The sequence below is a fragment of the Numida meleagris genome, chromosome 5 (assembly GCF_002078875.1).
Source record: "Numida meleagris isolate 19003 breed g44 Domestic line chromosome 5, NumMel1.0, whole genome shotgun sequence".
Lineage (NCBI taxonomy): Eukaryota > Metazoa > Chordata > Aves > Galliformes > Numididae > Numida > Numida meleagris.
In genome coordinates, this window is record NC_034413.1 from 43,439,495 (window position 1) to 43,457,732 (window position 18,238).

Sequence of the window (18,238 nt, forward strand, 5' to 3'; positions counted from 1 at the left end):
TGATATGCTCCCTTCAAGTACTGGAAGGCCACAATGAGGTCTCCCCGGAGCCTTCTCTTCTCCAAACTAAACAAGCCCAGTTCCCTCAACTTTTCTCTCAAGAGCAAAGAATTCTGGCAGTCACAGGCAAGCAGTGCAAGAAATATACCTTACCAAAACCTAGCAACTTTATATTAACAATATTCTTTTACAAGAGAAATTTTTTTCTCTTGTAATTTATTCTACTGGGATTTTTTGTTTGTTTTAAATGCCATGTATGTTTGTATTAAATGCCATAATAATAATAGTCAAAGCCAACAAAAATCCACATTTGAATTCTGAGGTGTAAATGCCACCCACGATCCTAAGATCCTATATTACTACATTGTCTGTCAGTTAAGTTATAAAAAAAAGAGCATATTATGCTTATTCGAAAAAACACCCTTTTCAGATATGATTCATTACAGTGAAAGTTTAAGCCGTTATCTTTTTTTTTCCATTTTCCATTTGAAATTACACAAGCTAATTAAATAGATCAGGACATCTCAGCATTATAGAATATACCAAAATATTTAATATAAAAATACTTCCAAACAATAGACAAACGCTTCCTAAAAACAATCCACCTGCATTATTTAATGTTTTGTGTTAAGGAGAACCATGAGATCAGTTTCAACGTGTTTTGAAGCACCTAAGAACAGGTTTCTGAGCTTACTTTGGCATTTCAACTTTTATTTAAATAGTTGTTCATAGAAACATGCAAACACACACACAAATACATCATCTATCTTAAAAAAGTCTAGAGATACTACAACACCTGATCATCAGCAAACTTAACGAGTGCTGCCATGGGGTCGGCACCAGGAGAAAGTACAAATATCAGTGGTGCACAAGAGTGGCTGTCAGAAAATGCTCCTGACAAATCAAATGGAGGTGGCTCAATAAATGGGCGGCCCAGGTTGTGAATGATGAATTCCTGCACCATTGGTATTATCTAGAAAAAGGAGAAACAGAATTTGAATATCCTATTTATGTATAAGTATTAATATGTTACTTTGAACAGTTTAATATAAATGACAAGGAGAGTACTGCAACACAGAAAATTAGGCACAAGTAAAGTCCCAGAGAAATCATGATTTAGTATGTATAAATTGAGGCCAAAATAGTCTCATAGCTATGTCAAGCTCTAAGATGGTTGAAATAGGAAGTCCTATACAAGTGACCCTTAGTATCATTTCTGTCCCATATCTGGACAGACTAATGTGTTGGTATAAGAAGCTAGAATTCTTCCTGCATGCACTCCATCTGTATCATGGAGAGGATTTAAATTTTCAAATCTCCTAATTGAGTTTGTTTCAAAAGTGACAATATCCTGGCTTAGGAAGCTGCTGTGTATGACAGCGTTCTACACACTGGTCTTTTGATTTCCTACTGAAGTTAAGCAGGCTCAGTACCAAAAATGAGAGACAATTTATAATAAGACAGTTTGAAGCTTTGATCCTGTAAACACTTACAGATAGATTTCTCTTACATATCACTTTGTTTTATCTGTCTGTTGTTTGGTGTACCTCAAAACACATGCTGAATATTGTATAATTACCATTTCACCTTTAAAGAATTCCAACAGTATCTGCAAACATAGTACTAAGATTTTGATCTCTGAACATGAAATCCAAGAAATACAAAACATTTCAAAAACACCAATATTAGTTCAACAATTTTTGTTGAAATCAATGTATTTTTAATTGTTTCAATGTAAACTATATGTGAAATTGCTGAATTTCTATGAGCTTTTCACTTATATTTTTGACATTTCAATTATAAATTCTGTAGCTTTCATACTGCATTAAAATCATTTCAGTTAATAAATATACGGTGTGAGAGATTACATACATATGACAGGAAACAACAGCAGGTTAATTTCTCAGTTATCACACTCTACACTCACCTGTGTTTTTACTTACTTTAAAGCCCACTCTGCTTTACAGGTGCAATGTGTCACCAATTAGTACAGTACCTTAAATTGAAGAGCAAGAAAGTAGTGGGCTCTGAGCTGTACTCCTTGCAGGCTGTAGAGATGGAGGTGCTTTTGAAAGAGCTTGTTTCGTCTTCAAGGCTTTTGAGTGATTTTAAAGAGATGTATGACTATGAAAACCGTTTAAAAACCTTCACCAATTGGCCTTTTGTAAAGAACTGCAAGTGCACTCCAGAGAATGTAAGTCTGAATATGGATGCTTTGACTACATCTTATTTTTGGTATACTACGTGACTGAATGTGAAGTCACTTGCGTTAGTATGTTCATGTTCAAGGAAAGTTGTGAACCTCTATTCAGCCTGAGATTAAAAGCTGAATGCTCCATCCTCCCCCTGCTCGGAGGTATTGTAATAGGATGACTGCAGGTTTATGTGTTCAGCTCACTGGTCTAGCTTTAATTTTTGTTTTTGTAACTTTTTGTGTTGCATGGTGTTTCTACTTGCAGATTTTTGTTTCTGAAATCTGCCTAGTATTCATCCAGCAGGAAGGAAGAAGTAGCAGAATGATTACCACTTAAATCAGAAGTTAAAATCATTTTAGTTTTAGAAAACTTAATGCTCATGTCCCTGCAGATTTCAACTTGAACATTGAAAAAAAGAGACCATGCTTCTGTTTTGGCACGTATATCAAACATCTGGGCTAGATCTCAGCTAAGTCATGCTACAGGAGCTCTCTAAGATGTGAAGCTTGATAACTGAAAAACTATTTTTAGTGTTCTCACCAGATGTGATTCTAAACTGACAGGAAGATGTAGTACTTTACTCACATAGTTCATATTTAAGGGTTCTCTGTGGCCATGGCCTTATGCTATGTTTTTTCTCTGAAAAAAAAATATATATCTTTTTATTCCTGGCTACAGCAGGTCTCACGCACTGCTAGCAGAATGCTTGTGTAGGTTCACTAGCTAATCACTGAAACAACAAAGGTACTCTAGTAGCCTGCAAACATAACAACAATGCAAACAACTATGCAGAAATCTGTTCACTACTCCTAAACTATTCCTTGTTCCTTTACTAGTTGATGATTTCCCTGCTTGCAGTTCTTGCTCTTAAAACTTTTTTCAGCTTGTTCTGCGCTGATAAATATGGTGGGGAAAGGCATTATTGCAAGTTCTCTGGAACATCTTGATGTGAGTATGAGCAGTGTGTTGGATGAAGCTCTAAACTTCTGAACTGTCACTTGCAGATGGCAAAGGCGGGCTTTATCCACTGTCAAAATGCAAATGAACCAGATGTGGCAAAATGTTTCTTTTGCTTGATAGAACTGGAGGGCTGGGAACCAAATGATGACCCATGGTAAGCACAGGTGTAACAATGTTCTTTATGTATTCCTCCAAATTTCCTTGACAACATCCCCTTATTCATTACAAAATTAGCAGTTTCTCTAGCGTTTCACTAAACTGAAGCCTACTGGAAGCTTATCATACCTTGTACCTTGTAATACTTGTTAATTATACTCCATGCAATTTTTCATTTCTCTTTTTTTCATCCAAAGAGAATGTTTTTGATTCAGAAAGCAGAAGATGGTTTCTCTCAACATTGTAGAGTCAGTCTAAATCTTGCCTTGTACTCTTTCTCACTCACAATTCATGTAACTAGTTTTTATCTGAGATCTGCTGAAATCTTTTTCAGATGTTTTCTGTGAAATACCTCTTCCACTCATAGATAGAAATACTGAGGAGACCTGTCCAGTTTTTTCATCTTGAAGTGTAACTTTCCTGATTTTAGTATTTGTTCTTATTCTGGGCTTACACTGCAGGGAGGAACATGCCAAACGTCGCAGCTGTGGCTTTCTATCTCTTACTAAGCGGTTTGATGACCTGACAATGGAGGAGTACTACATGCTAGAGATGACACGGCTAAGAACCTTCCTTGTAAGTGTTAACCAAATAATGTTAAGATGGAAGGCTAGACTGTTTAAAAAAAAAAAAAAAATTCCTTTTTTAAGATAGTTGAACACTGGGAAAGGAATGATGGTGTAATGCCAGAATGGGACTAACTCTGAAGTGATAACTAACATGCATTACTGACTAAGAAACCTGCACCTATATCATTTTCAAAACCTAGTCTATTGCTCATCTTCTGGAAGAAAACTTGGTTCCATTAGAATTGTTTGTCCAACAACTCAATACACTAGAAAAATTATCTTGGATGTGATAATCTTTCCTAGAAACTACAATTAGCAGCTCTATCTTTCTCAGAAAGGAAGTATAACACATGTACACAGACATGTGACACGACAAAATTTGGTCAGACTGCTGCTTTTTGTCTAGCTTTACACAAAATCACTGTCAAATTACGCTGTGAGGCTTTCAAGCTTATTTCAAATGATTCACAGTTCTAAGTTCTAATCCTCCCTACAGTATTTGTGCAGGCCATAGTGGTGACATTTACCAAAGCACATGTAACTGAGCTGTTTTAATTAATGGCCTTTGATATATGATCTCTTAATCCTATGGATAATAATAGAGAGCCAAGTGAGCTAAAATCTCTGATGGGGCACAATTACTGTTCCCCTTATTCTTCATCTAACCTCTCGATGGATTTACACAATAGATCTTTATCTTGCTGATAATGTTCAATATTGAAAACATACCTGGTGGTTGTCAAGATTTTATCAAGTATAAATAACATGCAAATACCTAAAAATAGGAACAGTCTGCTTTAGCGGAAACAGTCTGATATCTCAGGTGGACTAAGAGTAAAAGAGATATTACCTAACTATACATGAGGAGTGGATGATTTAGAGCAATTTTCCAAGTACAAAAAGGGTCTGGGTTTTATGTACAGAATTCAGAAAACTAGAGGTGGCAGGCTCAAGTATGGACACTTTCTCCCCAGTAATGCCTTAACTAATAGCTTAGAGTGCTACCTGCTAGGGATAATCCACAGAAATCTGCTATCTTGAAGCACTGATATCCTAATGTATTTTTCCTGAGAAGGAAGATCAATTTAGTTTTCTTCTGTGTAGAGAGGCATGAAGACTCTCTCCTGGACGCAGTTTAGAACATAGCTCAACAATGGGCTCATGACATGCATGTATGCTAAATATACCCAAAAAATGATCACTGAACTGAACACCACTGGCAAGGCTGGTGGAAGAATTTCTGAATGAAATAGCAATATGCATATGAAGTATCTGACAAACCACTGTGCACTGTTCAGACAGTGGTACTGGTCATCAAAAGTAGACTTCTAAGCTAGGATTACTAGGAGATTAATGAGTTCTTGAGGATCTAAGTTCCGAACCAATTTGAATTGGACAGTTAAGTTACTCAGCTGAAAATCTCAATCTTCTGCTTTGCTTTAAGTGCAAAACTGGCAGAAGCATAATAAACTCCTTTGAAGAAGAAGTTGCCGCAACTAGGAAGCGTCTTGTGGATAACTTTGTCTCCAAACATCAATATACGCCACAGCTGCCAGTGCCTCTCCAAGCTGATCCAACTTGCCAGCCTTCTGAAAGTTCATACTACCAGTCCAAACAAGTCCAGAAGTAAAGTGTAATGTCTGACTCTGACATTTTTTATCTTCTTTATACAGTAAAAATATTTTTATTCTTATTTAAATACTAATATTAAGCTGAACAGTTGTGTGAGGAAGTGTAGAGAAATTTTTAGTAGACTCTCTAGACCAGAAGTCATAATTGTTTATACTCCCGTCTTTCACAAAATGCTTTGTCAGGGCTAGGCATGGGCTAATACTAGTCCCAAAAACCTGTGAATATATGAAAAATATATAAGCAAATACTTGTATCTTGGTTTTAGTAGGCTGATTTTTCTTGAATAAAGATGAATAATGGTGAGCACCTGTTGCGATCTATGCCATATTCAAGCCTTTGAGCTAGACAGTCCAAACAGTGCAGCATAAAAATACTTTCCAAAGAACAAAATGGTCTTGGGTGTCTGCAGTATTTACTACTTAAGTGTCTATGCTACTGTTAAATTATCTTCCTAGAACAGTCTAATTGACTATAGATAGTGACATTAAAAAATCATGCAAGCCAAATTGTCAGACATATTAAAAAAGCAAAGTCTCTAGGCTTGTAAGACAACCTTGAACTGGAAATGCTCAGATTTTGGTGTACACACTGAAATTTAACAAAAGCTGAAGGCTTATCCTTCTGTATTAAGAAGTCTGTTCATTGCGCTTTCAATTTTCTGGGAGGGGATGTGGCTGGTCCAGACTAACCAGAGGTATATTCCATGCTGTATTGTCATGTTCAACCATAAAAGTTAGAGTAAAGAAGGAGGAGAGGGTATGTTTGAAATGATGGCATTTGATTTCTACCTGGTAAACAGACTACTTCAGCATGAGCTTTCACAGTCTTACCCTTCCAGTTCTCTCCCCTATCCCATAGTGAGTACTGAGCAAGTGGTTGCATAGTGCTTAGCTACCTGCTGGTGCTAAACCACTGCAACTCGGTTGAAATACATACTTGCACATTCTTTTGGTTTCTAAAACACACATGGATTTCTTTTCAATAAGATGGCAGCCTTGTACCTACCTTGTCAGGTCTCAGACAGCGAATGACAAGCATCCTTTGGAACTCTCCCAACTTTTCTTGCCACTCTGCAGGAAAATCCTCATGCTGAGGATCCTAAAAACATATGTATTTCAGTTTTCTCTAGAACATTTGTGAATTACCAAATATCTTAACTTGATACATCAATTCATGATGTACTTCTTATTAATTTTCAGGAATGGGACTGATTTAAAAAAAAAAGCATTAAACATAAGGAAAAAAACACACTAAATATATCTAGGAAGTTTCTACTGCAGTAGAGAAGTTAATAGTTTTAAGGTGTTTAAAATACAACAATCCCAGTTCTTCCCTTCTCTAGGAAGAAAGTAGAAGAGTGATAAGATGCAGGAAACCTGAAACTGTATTCCACCTCCTTCCTGCATGTTGGAGCTTAATTATGATGGTAATCTCTTATTTTGCAATGATAACCTTATCAATCGAAATCACATTCTATATTACTTGATAATCAGGATTTAGGCTGCATCTCAGTGAAGAGAAAATGGAAAGCTGAGTCAAAGAATGCACTGGAACTTATTCTGTAAATGGCTTATGAATATTCCAGCTATATGACAGCACTTACTAGATTGGAATACCAATAAGCGTGTGGTGTATGTTAACTTACTAAGTACAGCACTAGCTGGCCATTGGTATTACAGCTGTGCTGGGGAACCTCTTAGGCTTGATTGTAGAGGTCTGGGCACAGAGGTATGCTGGCAGACCTGCACGAACTCCAGATTCTGAGCAACTTTGATTTAGCAAATCAAGTCACAATAGAGCTTACATTTAGCAAAGGACCTGGACTATGACCCTCTCCTTCACCCATCTGCATAACACTTAAATTAAGATTGGAATCCAGAACGCTGTATTATTTTTCAATTAAAATATGGGGAAAATAAGTACCTCACAATTAAAAGTATAACAACTAGTGAGCAGTTTGGCTAGAAATGTGCTAGTTTGATGTCACTGAGACTGTTAAGAAACACTAAGGAGCAAAGGCTGCACTGAAGACTGTATTGAGTCGTGCCACTGAAGAAAATTGAGTATAACAAGTCACAGGCTATTTAGCTGTATATTGATATACTCTCCTCATTTAAGGAATGGTAAGAAAAGTGGTTCAATGGACTAGCATAAACAGACAGTATGATTTCAATGTTGGAAGCAGTTATGGTCAGGCATAGTTACTACTGGAAAATAGTAGCTTTTAAAATCCTTTTGAGGCCAGACTTTTTTCAGTGGTGTGTGGCAACAGGAAATGGCCACAAACTGAAGCAGAGGAAGTTCCGCACAAATGTGCATAAGAACTTCTTCACGGTGAGGGTGACAGAGCACTGAACAGGCTGCCCAGGGAGGTTGTGGAGTCTCCTTCTCTGGAGACGTTCAAGACCCGCATGGACACCTACCTATGCAACCTGGTCTAGGGAGCCTGCTTTGGCAAGGGGGTTGGAATCAATGCGATGATTTCTTGAGGTCCCTTCCAGTCCCTGCAATTCTATGATTTGATGAGGAACTATGTGTATGAGCACTCAGTGTATCAAGAAGAGGAGCAGTATGGTAAAACAATCACCAAGTAAAGTTGATAGTAAGACAAAGCAAGTGACAAAATGTGGACTGAAATTCATCTAAAGAGCTTAGACTTTAAGCAAACAGTAGTGAAAATGTATAAAGAAATCATTCATGCCTATCTGTCACTCTCCAAGCTGGAATAGAACACAGGTCTCCTAAATCCCACCTGAGTGTCTCTACAAAGTAACAGTTGTTTTTGTTGTTATTGTTTTTTTAAATTTACCCAGAAAAGCTGAATACTACATAACAGTACAAAAAGGCATCCTCAAAGCATGGTGAACAAAAGGATAGACTGACAAGACACAGTGGTTGCCCTCAATGTAACAAATTTCACTGTCACCTTACTTCTGCATCTTCTGCTGTCTTTTATGCCAGCCCAATTCAAATCATAACCTGCTATTCAGAAGCAACCTGACAAATTGGCAATAATCTACCACTACACACCATTTGCTTAAATTCATACACGCAGGAACAGATGCTATAAAATGACAACACTTTATTTTCCCTGAATAAATATATTCAGTGTGTTAATTAACTTATGAAAGCAAGCAATCAGGAATGTTAACATACCAAGCTGTCATATACCAATTTCCATCCATCTTTAAGTCGTATAAAATCCTTACGAATGTTTGTGAAGCATGGCAAGTCTTCAAGCCGACAAATTTCATCCCATGATTGTGGAGGAAGCCAGGTGCATGGATTAGAGAAGGGATTGTCCAAACCTATGCCACCAGTCAACAGAAATTTCCACTCATCCTCATTAATCTACAGAGAAAAACACTGTTCTCAAAACTAAATAAATAAAATCTAATCACTTTAGTACATTCTATAGGAAATCAACACACTTACCTGATTTCTTAGACTAGTTGAAAAAGATTCCTACCCAAAGCGTTTAGTGTATAGTTTTCAGTTAAAAATGAATTTGAAGAACTTAAAAACTTAAGATATAAGATGATTTTAGAATCCATCTGCATTCCTAAACTGGAGGAATTAACAGTTTTAGACAAAGCTGTCTTTGTTAGAGTCATTCTTAATTCCCAAAATTCTGAAGTGGAAAAAGCAAACAAACAAAACAGAATCCATCCTGGTAATATTTCAGGGAACAGTGCAGTTTGACACCTTTTTTACTATAATGCAAGTCCAAATATGAGAAACAAGTATCAGTCCATTTCCTGTCTCATTCCTTTCTCAATATTCCTTTATCTCAGAACTTTGATGGCTTGAATTGTGTAAATCCAAGTCACTTGTCCATTACTGTCAGCTCTTGAAAGTATTCATTTAAATGCTTCCATTATACTGTGAAACCACCAAGCAATTTTAAGTACTGCTTTGCAGATAATGAGGTTAAAACAGGTGTATTTCATCATGAATTAAAAAGGAAAAAAAAAGAAAAACCCTAGTAAAGAAGTATTTTGTAATGAATTACTAAAAGTTAATAAAATTCAGACGGTACAAAGGTTTGCTTTTCAGGAATTCTTTGTAAAAATTAAGAACATTTAACACTTTAAGTGAAAAAGATGAGTAATTTCTTAAATTACGGGTTACAATTTATTTTATATGCTTTTAGAACTCACAATACATTATAGTAAAATTTTGTAAAACATTAACCCTAAGAATAATGTAGGCTGGACTTAGGTTTAAATAATGTCTAGAAAAACTATTATCATCTAGTACAGTTTTGCCAGATCTGTTTGCCTTATATTTATTTTATTCTAGAGAATCTTTTTCAATTCTTATAATTATTTATTAAAATCAAATACAACAATATTGTGGATTAAATATTATTATTATATATAAACTTATTTTCCTATTTTATCCTCCGAATTCATATGGCTGGTAGTTTGAACATGCAATCTAATATGTATCAGACTAAACTGCATATCATTTTTAATTACTTACCAATTTTTCATATTTCAGGAGATTCACAGTTAGACAAAAAGAGAAGAGCAGCTTGTCCTTTTCAAACAGTGAGCGACAGATATTGACATAAAGTGAGTAAGTGAAATGATCCTTGAGAATCTTCAACCTACAAGTGTCAGGAAAAAAAACCAATCTTCTATTAATATCATACTTAAAACCTGTGCATTTTTGAAACCTATTACAAATAAATTGGATCCCCTTTGTTCTAACAAACTCTCAATCATTAAATGTGTGTATCAATTTGTGACCAAATAATAAAAACCAAAAACAACAACAACAAAAAAAGAAAACAACATTACGACTCCACAACACATTTTTGGAGGAAATGAGAGGTCTCCTTCGGAAGTGCACAAAAGAACAATGATCTTAAAATTCATTATGAACAAAAATATCATGGCCGAAATCCAAACAGCTGATTTTTAATCACCTTCTGAAATCCATTCCCCATTCTACAGACACTATGATGCAAATATATGGAAAAATTATGACTATCAATAATTCTTTTTTTTAAAAAAAAAAAAAAAGGAGGCCACCTATACAGCTTCGGTGGTCATCGTTTCAGCAAGATGTAAGTTAGAATAGTCAAAATAGCAAAAAAACCCATTCAGATGGTTGGAAACTGAGTGCCTGAATTTGCATGATTATTTCAAACAAAGAAAAGAATGACGAAGAATATAAGAATCTCAGCTCAGAGCATGTAGCGAAAAGCATCTGATTAGTGGAGACAACCCAAGACAAAAAATCCTACGTGAATTATTAACTGACAGAGTTTTCTGTTCCTTGGCAGGTCTGCCTTATTACGTCTTCGCTGGGCAAAACTGTGAAAATGAGTTTACACTAATCATGCCCTGGGAATGCATACTGTTCAGCTGGAATTCAGGTCCCATATCTTTATAGTTCTGCTGGCACAAAGTTTTTGTTTCAAATAAGATAAGTAAAAAACTTTTTTTTTTTTTTCTTATTGCTCACTCACTTTCATTTAGGCACATAGGCATACAGGGCTTTTTTTGAGACAAGAACATGTAACATTTAAAGTCAAAGAGATAGGTGTATAGAACACAGACTATCTTATTTGCAGAAGGATAACTTGAATGTAGTTTCAAATATGATAGCAAAATACTAACTCTGACTTAAATGCTTAGCATCTTTGATAAAACAGGTATGCTGACCTTAAACTGTACAGACCTTGACTAAATTCTAATGAAAAAATAACCTTCATAACACAGTATGCCATTAAAACAAATGCTATACATTAAGTACTACCTTTCCAGGTACTATTCCTTACTTGAATTTAGATAAAACATAGACTGTAACAGGTAATTCAGAAATTGTAATTTGCAACACTAACTACATAGGAGAAACTACTGCAGAAAAGCTATTTTTTTGTTCACTGAATGAGCATTCAGTTAGCTAAGCAAGAGAAGCAAAGCTCTGCACATTTAATCCACAGATCTCGAGATCAAATAAGCCACTAAAGTAGAATTTACTAATTAATGTGATGGAATACTGAAAAGATCTATTAAGAAAATCTCTGTGTACATAATTCACTTCAATGTTATATTTTGAATAATCCTAATGTGATCATAATTGTGATGGTGATCACATGTAAAATAAATCCAGGGCTTGTTTTTATTAGCTCTACAGCCAAGAACCCCCATCACAAGACTTCATTCTCTCTAATCAGTTGTGTGAAAAAATTTCTTATCTGTTTCTGGAAGGCATACAAAGTCAATACGTTAAATATAAAATTAATGTGAGTGGACCATTTTAATCTATCTAATACTTTGCAATTTCACACATGGCCTAAGTTAGCAATTACTAAATACAAATATTGGAATATGTTGCACTTGTATTATATCATACCATTCTGTTTCTATGAATAAATTATCTTCCAGAAAAATATCTGGCAGATATATAAAGAATATTTCAAAATGCAATGCCTGACACAGCACACCTTGGAGAAATGGCAGTAACTTTTCTAGAGTAACAAAGAATACATCACCAATTACAAATGGCAAATGATCACTCTTACCTTGTTTGTAAATCTTCTGATTTCTCTGAGTTATCTATAGACATGATGAAAAGGTTAATAAACCACATGAGAGAATATTGATACATAGGCTCAATGTTGGCTAGATCAGTAATAGAAAAAAACAAGATCGATGAATGGACAGAAATAGGACGATAGCCCATACGAGTGGCATCAATCTTCTTTTCTGTTTCTTCAGCTACAGATTGTTTTTCAGAAATCTCATTAGCTAGAACTTTAGAAGAAGATAATATCTTAATAGCAGTCTCATCCTCCAAAATATTTCCTTCTGAAGCTGAAAGAACTTCTAAAATCTTGTCTTCTATTTCTTTTAGTTGCCTAAAATAAAATACAAATTTTTTGCATATTAAAATCAGTCATTTTCTGCTAGTTTCCATAAAAGAAGATAATGTGTAGACTCTATTCATGTTATGCAACTTACATAACAAAACCTTTTTTGTTCTTGTTATTAAGTATTGGCTTAAATTTCCGAAAAATAAAGCTAATTTCAGACTAGAAATGGACATTGTTCATGTAAATGCAAAGGAAGAAAGCGCCACATTTTGAATGCTACACATTTCATGTTTTGACCTATGGGAAAAGATGTCTTCCACAAGTACAATAATTGCAAACCTAGCATATAATGAAAAAAATCTGTAAAACATCAACATTTGTGAGGACAGCAATTCATATGTTAATAACATCTTGAAAGGGACATATAAAAACAGACAACAGGATCAGAAGTTTGCTTATCAATGACACATCTCCCTATTTAAGTTTTTATTTTCTTAAACTGCAATCTGCTTCTGTCCCTAGCAAGGGAAATTATCTTGATACCTTTTATTCGCAGCCCCTTGAAGGATGAGGGCTTGTTTTTCTCCTTCAAGATCTGGTCTTTCTCTTGCAACTACAATTCCAAGAAGCTGATCCTGCATTCCTTCTGAAGTTATCATGAAATTCAATAATGTTACCTGTTAGAAAAAAAGACGTTTTGAGAGGTGACCATATGCAATGTTTACTCATTTACAGGATGAGGCTTGTATAACATCATGTCATACCAAAATTTGAGAGTAAATGAATTGCAGATGAGGGTTTAAGATTGTGTGTTGGAAAGCTAACACGAGGATTAACTCACAAAGTTAACCATAAAACTATTTCATTTCATTCCTCGAAATTACACTGACTCTAAATATTAATGCTTCAAATGACTGGTCCATGTAACATGAATAAACACTTGTACATAACAGAACGATCTTCCCATTTGATACCTTTATGCATCAAATTGCTTTCACAGAGAGATTTCTAAGAATGGAAGATTCAACTTAACGTACAAGTTCTGTAAATAAATTTGTTAATGTTTGTTCTCCACATCTGTTCAATCTGAACATCCCTCTACAAAAGGGATGCTGTCAAAGTATTTTAGAAAAATACAAATACAGACCACTTTTTAGAGTTTTAAGAAACTTCTTACTTCTTATTATAAAATCTTTGAAATTTTCATAAAGTAAGTGGTAACATACACACTGGAGTGTAGTATTGCCCCTGCAGCATGTATTTTCCCCCTTTAAAGGCCCTGTTCACATGTAGTTTGTGCTCTTGTTATTGCCACAGATATTTGTACCTTAGAAATAGCATAATGTCATCTTCTCTCTTTCATGAGAAAATAACAGTAACTGAAAAAAAAATTAGACTTAAAAAAAATATATTTATTAAAAGAATTTATGTGCCATTACATATTTAGAACTGATCCAATAAATGACATGCTCTGGTTGAAACACCAAAAAATGCGTAATATTTTACATGTGAAAGATAAAGAATACATTACCAGTAGAGGCTAGAAAACAGTTGATGCATGTAGTTTAAAACCAAGAAAATCAACTCATCAGTTTAAGACTGATTAAAGTCTTGGCTTGAAGGAACTATCTTATAGTGACTACAGATTCTCTTTCGGCTTTTTTGGAAGGCACAGATGATCACTGACTTGTATTTCAAAAGAATGTTCACCTTGAACCTCACAATTAGTTAGGGTACAGAAATACCTGTAAAATCAATTTGTCTTAATCTTCTTCCGCTAATAATATCAAGTTGTCAAAGACTTTTTTCTATAAGCTTTGCTTGCAAAGTTAGGAGGGGTAGTATTCTAACTTTCTTAAAATACATCATTAATAGGTATTTGTTACAGTAAGCCTCATTTGAGGTTCTTTCACTGCTTTTTCACACAGGAATTTTGAGAAGAAGTTCAGTTATATATGACACCACGAATCAGTAAGATCTTCACAAGCATTGTGGCCTACTTCTTCCCCATCTTCTCTAGCAATTTTAATACTGGTAACCTAAAGGGAAATAGAAAAGGGATCTAAAGTTTATTAACAGAAGGAGTATTTCAGAAACTCCACTTCCATTCCTCAAAGCAGAAAGTTTGCTGCAAGCAGCTGTGTGAGATAACTTTCAGTCAGAGCTGCCGTGCTCTGAAACACGCTGGTTCAGATACCTGAGCCTCTGAGGATTAAGCACAAAGAGCTGTCTACGTTCCTCCTTATTCTCAGAGGGATGTAATGATATTTTTAATGGACATGAATAAGACAGCTTTCCTAGAGCTGAAAATTATGGGGTTTTTTAGTGCTTTTTTAATTACACAATTTCTGATAAGTAATCTTACAAATGGAGAAAAGATACTCTGAATGGCTAATAACTGCAAATATATATCTGTACTGCAAATACATGTAATATATTCTATACGTGTCTTTGAAGGCTTCACTGTATAAGACATCAGAATTCATTACAATCATTTCCACAAAATACGATAGCCAAATCAATAACTATTTTCTCTAAACTCTTTTTTCATTAGCTAGCTCCAGGGTAATCTTCAGGTCTTCAGGACAATTACACCAATGGGTGTTGCAATTATGTTCAGATCAAGATATTTAAATATTACTTTTCAGCCTACTTCTTCCTGTCTATTAGCCAGTTTAGCTGGCTAGTGTGCAGCTAAGTGTATATCCAGCAATGTCACAGAGCAAATTGTCCTTGTTAGAGCAATTAACAAGTGACTGCATGGAACCCAACTAAAGATTCATCTTTACAAATATCTCATATCCTGGAGGTGGAAAGAATTCTGTATCAACTGCTGATTGGCAACTGGGAGATTTTAATTCTATTAAATAAAAAAAAGCTTAGGAAATTATTTTCATATAATTTTAAATGCATTCATACTCTAAGACTAAATCTTTTGGAAGCTCTCTTCCTTTTATATTTCATCTTCTTTTCTGAACCTGAAACTAATTATCTTTTTTGAGAAAAGAACTGAACAAAAGTTATTCCGTTTCATGCAGTTTTGTTCATTTTTCCTGCTTTCAGTACTCCTTCAGAGTTGAAACTTAACTTAGTCTTCCACGTTGCTGAATATCATGTTTACCAAGTTTCATTTCAAGATTCTGCATTTCAGTACAGTGTTTAACCACAGTGTAAATTTGCAATATTTTTCTATTAAAAATTCTTTAAAAGCAGTGGTGAATAAAAAGTGCAATACTTCTCTCAAGCAATTTTGAAATGAATAAACCACCAATTTCATTCTTGAAAACAGGAAACACTTTTTTTTGTTCCTTGAATATAAGGATCGTTATCAAATACAAAAATCTGGAAATAATTTTTATATATTTCATAAACAAGGCACAACATCAGAAATTAACTATACAACAAATAAGAATCTTGAATATGAAAGTCTAACTAGATTTTGCATGTGATGTGAATGCTATATTAAATCTCTGTCTACACTTTTGTAATAGAGGTTACTGAAAAGCATCAAGAGATACAGACAAGAAAAGGTGTTAAAATAAAAAAACATTTTCTTAGAGTATGAAAATACTCTTTTCTCCTATTGCACCTATTGCAAGGTGAAATATTAGATATGAGATATGACACCAGTCTTCCAGCAATACCAGAAGGAAATAAGTTGGCAAGTGGGGAGGAATCAACAAATGCCAGAAAATCTTCCCTATTGTAGCCAAGGAATCATTCTAAAATTAAAACAGAGTTGTACATTTGCTTTCAAAATTCTCACCTTTACAGATATTTCAGGAAGATAATGGGGATTTCTCAGCTTAGTTGTAATATAAAAGCGGAATTCAGGAGCATACTCAATAGTGGAGTCTCCGAGGCAAATGCATATACTTCCTGACTGCTTAAACGTCTGTTTGAGCAATAGTGGCTCTAGAATAGGATCCAGTTCTTCTCCAATATTTTCTAGAAGCACTTCAACATAACATAAGAGTTACTAGGGCTATCTTGCCGTTTATGTTACTTAATGACTGTTTTTTGCAATATGCACATTATTAGTAAGCAGCGTGCAAAAAATAAAAATATTAATCAGGCAGTATTTACAGATATGCTTAATATTTCTTAGAGCATTCAGCCAACTGAAAACTGAATTAAAGAACTGTACCCTTAATATTTTTTCCTAATGTTATATTAAATTGCAAACAAGCAACTGAAACTTGTATTACTGCCGCCAATGGATTAGAACAGCAGTTTAAAATTACCATTTTTAAAAAGGGACCAAATCATATGCCACATGCCACCGAAAGAAATCACTTCAAGTATCCAAGTCTGCTTCTCTTTCACTTTAAGTCTATGAGAATCTCAAAATCATGAGAGATAATGGAGAATAAACAATCCATTTCTTTACTTGAACTCCAGTTATCCATTAAAAATGGCTGCAATTATCATGATGTATTCTATTAACTAACTTACTTATGTTTGAGGGTACAACAGTACAGCAGCTGCAGTAAAATTACTATACAGGATAGAGAAATCATTAAGTGATCCCAGCCTAGCAATCTGGTAGTTTATACTCTTAAAAAAACATAAATAAAAACAACATTCCTTTTTAGAAATCAAATGATTGTAACGTGAAAATAAAGATGTGATAAATCTTACAGAGCAATTAAAAGATAGCAATTAAATTGAGGATTAGAATCATTTTCTCCTGAGAATTATCTTATAACCTGAATCGAGGGCATCAACTATGATAGTTCTAATTTGATTCCAAAACAGAACCATTTGACACTCACTGGCGTTCCATTTTTTAGTTAATTGTGCCCTCTCCAGGTTCTTCCACAATTTACACTTTCATTATTCAATAACTTACCAGGGCTGCCAAACTGAATGCAATTTTCCAGCGTTGTAACAAATTGAGGGTCACTGAGCTTGATTACATGCAAGCTATTGACTTTTTCCATATTCTTTATCCATTTATTTGCTTGACCCTGAGGATCTATCATAAGAGGCCATCTTCTTGCATTACTGACGGGAAAAATACAAATTTCAAAGCTGAAACATAAGCTCTTCAGTGTTACCTCAAAGTAGTTTTTAAAGCAATATTTTTCCTTTTTACATTAAAACAACAGCATGTAAGTCCGAAATCCTAGTAGGCATGTACTCAGCTATAATTTTTAGTGGATTAAGAGGAAACATGACTCTTCAAGTTATTCGCTCACAAAAAATTATTTCCCCCTTTCAACGAAAGTACTTAGAATAATAATTCTTAAATCCTAGAAAGATTAATCTCATTTAATTTTATAATACTTTCAAAATAAAAGGATCGCTCTGAGTTTTGAAATTTTGAATAGCTTCAGTATAGTAGAAATAAGTCAGGATTTCCAAGTGAACTAACAGAATTTTCGATGCAAGAGACTTTTTATACTTCAAAGATATCACCTTTTAAACCTAATCCTAAAGCGCAATGGACAGGCAGAACTTCCAGATTTTATTTTTGCCAGACTTAATAACAACTTTATCAGCTTTTTTTACAGTATTCTTTACCACATGTAGGTACATTAACCAAAGAAGGATTCTCTAATAACAGCCAACCACAGAAGGCTTCATCGCTGTTAAGATCATTTTTTATTGATGAGAATGCATAAGCAATCACTGTGTGTATTTCCAAAAATATCTCTGAATAGCTCTTAAATTCTCCTTTTTAATAAAAAATATGTGTACTGTTATAAAAAGCTGGAGTTGCGTTTTATATTCTCCTTGAGGTCGTAAAAAAAATGTAGGCATATACATATATTGACAACCATAATACGTATTTTCAACCTGAGGTAAACTTATCTCATATTTCAAAATTAAGAGATATCATTATTTAGTTTTAAAATGCTAATCATCTTTTCCTTAGTTCAAAGAGAATTTTG

At 34.5% G+C, this 18,238-nt stretch overlaps 2 protein-coding genes across 8 annotated transcripts in view; one reads left to right on the top strand and one right to left on the bottom strand.

Annotated features, from left to right (window-relative positions):
• DNAH7 (dynein axonemal heavy chain 7) overlaps positions 1–18,238 on the bottom strand; it is a 104,281-nt gene that overhangs the window by 11,184 nt on the left and 74,859 nt on the right. For 6 of the 7 annotated variants that reach the window (XM_021400115.1, XM_021400116.1, XM_021400114.1 and 3 more), the window contains 8 exons: positions 17,194–17,348; positions 16,108–16,298; positions 12,885–13,018; positions 12,051–12,386; positions 9,998–10,124; positions 8,669–8,863; positions 6,518–6,610; positions 797–973 (listed from right to left, as the gene is read on the bottom strand). In XM_021400115.1, the coding sequence (XP_021255790.1) occupies positions 797–973; positions 6,518–6,610; positions 8,669–8,863; positions 9,998–10,124; positions 12,051–12,386; positions 12,885–13,018; positions 16,108–16,298; positions 17,194–17,348 (1,408 nt within the window). Of the gene's footprint in view, positions 1–796; positions 2,049–6,517; positions 6,611–8,668; positions 8,864–9,997; positions 10,125–12,050; positions 12,387–12,884; positions 13,019–16,107; positions 16,299–17,193; positions 17,349–18,238 lie in introns of those variants that run through there. The other variant, XM_021400118.1, reaches the window with a different exon arrangement.
• LOC110400323 (baculoviral IAP repeat-containing protein 5.1-like) lies at positions 2,045–6,510 on the top strand. The gene is made up of 4 exons (XM_021400122.1): positions 2,045–2,194; positions 3,200–3,309; positions 3,773–3,887; positions 5,325–6,510. Exons 1-4 carry the CDS (start codon positions 2,057–2,059, stop codon positions 5,508–5,510), a joined length of 549 nt encoding a protein of 182 aa, XP_021255797.1. The 5' UTR covers positions 2,045–2,056; the 3' UTR covers positions 5,511–6,510.